This window comes from Leptosomus discolor, chromosome 26 (assembly GCF_034619465.1).
Source record: "Leptosomus discolor isolate bLepDis1 chromosome 26, bLepDis1.hap2, whole genome shotgun sequence".
Taxonomy (NCBI): Eukaryota; Metazoa; Chordata; class Aves; order Leptosomiformes; family Leptosomidae; genus Leptosomus; species Leptosomus discolor.
The window spans coordinates 593,281-595,681 of record NC_141416.1 but is presented as its reverse complement, the minus strand read 5'-3'; the positions used below and the strand labels follow the sequence as shown (position 1 = coordinate 595,681).

General features: G+C 47.5%; 1 protein-coding gene across 1 annotated transcript; it reads right to left on the bottom strand.

The window, feature by feature from the left end:
* Positions 1-555, bottom strand: LOC104349661 (uncharacterized). The gene has a single exon (XM_009955272.1). It carries the CDS (start codon positions 553-555, stop codon positions 1-3), a length of 555 nt encoding a protein of 184 aa, XP_009953574.1.
* Positions 556-2,401: the final 1,846 nt, after the last annotated feature.

Below are 2,401 nucleotides of genomic sequence, written 5' to 3'. Positions count from 1 at the left end.
TCACCATCGGCGAGAGCAGACCTTGCTGCACGGCTCCTGGCACACCTTCTCACACTTGGTGGTACACACTTCCACGCATGGGGCTGGGCAGGGCTCCACGCACTGGGTGCAGCACTGGGTGACGCAGGGCTCCACGCACTGAGTGGCGCAGGGATTTTGGCACGGAGTGGCACACGGCTTCACGCAGACGTCGATGCACTGAGGGGGGCAGACCTCCACGCAGCGGGTGCGGCAGGGCTCCACGCAGCGCGTGCGGCAGGGCTCCACGCACTTGGTGGTGCAGGTGGTGGTGCACTGGGTGGCACAGGGAGTTGGGCAGACCTCCACGCATGGAGTGCACTGGGCGACACAAGGCTCCACGCACTTGGTGGTGCAGGTGGTGGTGCACTGGGTGGCACAGGGCTTTGCACAGACCTCCACGCACGGCGTGGAGCACGGCTTCACGCAGACGTTGCCGCAGGGCTCCACGCACACGGTCCTGCAGGGCTCCACGCACTTCTGCACACAAATGGGAGGGGCCACGCAGGGCTGTTTGCACTGCTCGTAGCAAGACATCCTGAAGTGCTGGTAAAGCTAAAGACAAAGCTAAAGAGAGAGAAACAAAATCAGGACACTGGTCCTTTCTTTGTGAGCCACAATTCACAGCCTGAGCTCTTGAAACAAGCAGTTAGCTGTTGGACTGAGGAAAGGCCTGTTAGAAAAAAATGCACGTGTGAATGAATTCTGGATTCAGACATACGCAGCTAACACTGCCAGATTATTTCTTCCTTTCTTGGGAACCTGCAAGCATCACTGTTAGGAAGACTAGAGCCATAAACCCTGAATTTTACAGAATTGCCCGCAGTTAAACTTTGTAGAAGCCAAAGCATGAAAGTACTTCATTTCCTTATTTTCTTAACTAAATCAGCAGACATTCCAGGGCCCACCTCTCGCTTATCACTTCTTCAGTTCCTCGTGCACACCACAGAGCACATCCCCCTTTGTGAAGATGCTGAGCTCAAGGGTAAATCCCAAAGACCACAAATTCAGACACTACCCCAAATCCTTCAGATGGATATCATGGTATGTTATTGGAGTTGTATCAGAATTAGTGGGCTCATTCTTTAAAAGAGAAGGGTTGGCCCAGAGGTTGCAGCTCCTATTTCCAGTTCATTTCCTCATCTTGGCTTCTCCCAGATGTCTCCTGCAGCTTCGCCCCCGGGTATTCTGCAGCTTCCTTCTTCCAGATAGTGCTTCTTCCCACCCATCTCTTTTGAAGTCCCAAGACTTACTCTGCAACATCCACTAATCTGTTTAATTTCCAGACTTAAGGAGTTATGAAAATACTAATGAAGATGGAATACAAATGAGGATGAGAGACAGTCACAGTTTCTGAAGAGATGACAGGACATTTGCAAGTTACTTAAGGAAGAGGAAACTCTAAATAAGAGTCCTGGAACAGAAACACCAGATGCGAAGCTCTCCTGGATCGGTAATATATTCTCTCGACCAGAACAACCAAGTAACACAGCCATCGCATTATTTCCTGATAAATCCAAGAAAGACTTACCAGTTCACCAATGCTTGTGAGCAAGGGAGAAGTCAAATGAACTGGTGTGAGCATCAAAATGCAAACCTTTTTATATGGCTTGCATGGCGTCATCTCCGGAAAGAAGGGAGCCCAGGGGTATGGACACCTGACCACTAACTACCTGAACAGGCTCCACCTATACATACTTTACGTATTTGTTTACATCCTAATTTTTGATGGAAACCCTCTTCCAGGAAAACCATGTGATCCTGAGCAAATTCTTCTTCCACCTAATATCCTAGTCATGTGGTTTCCAACAGGAATGACACAGTAATTAAAAAAAAATCATGTACCTGATTAATTGCTTTTCAAGAAAGATTTAGTACACTTGGATATTTTTACCTCCTTATTTCCATAAATGTCTGAATGATACCTTAGGTTTTTTTCAGTGCAGTAAGAATGGATAGCTGTTATTAAGGAAAATGGACAATTGATCTGATTTACTGTGAGAAATATCGTGTCCTAATTCTCATGGTAAGAAACAGCTAATCCTACAGTGGTCCATCAGCACTTCCACAAACTGCAGCAGTATGTGCCTCTCTAGTACCTTTTTAGCCTTTAAATACACCCAACCCATTCCTCTCCACTGTCTATTAACAACATTCATGCTTGGCAATGCCAATGGGGACACAACTTCAGTTACCTTGAGGACCTCCTCAAGCCATTCTGGGCAAAGTAAAGGGGCACTCATTTCAAAGTTTTTTTTCACTGCCAGAGCAGTGTAAACGGCCTCGGTTTAAGTGGGATTTAGGCCCAGGACTCCATATTAGCATACTGAAGCCTCTTGCTGATCATGACAGCTCACTCAGCTCCGCAGCACAGAAAATCTGT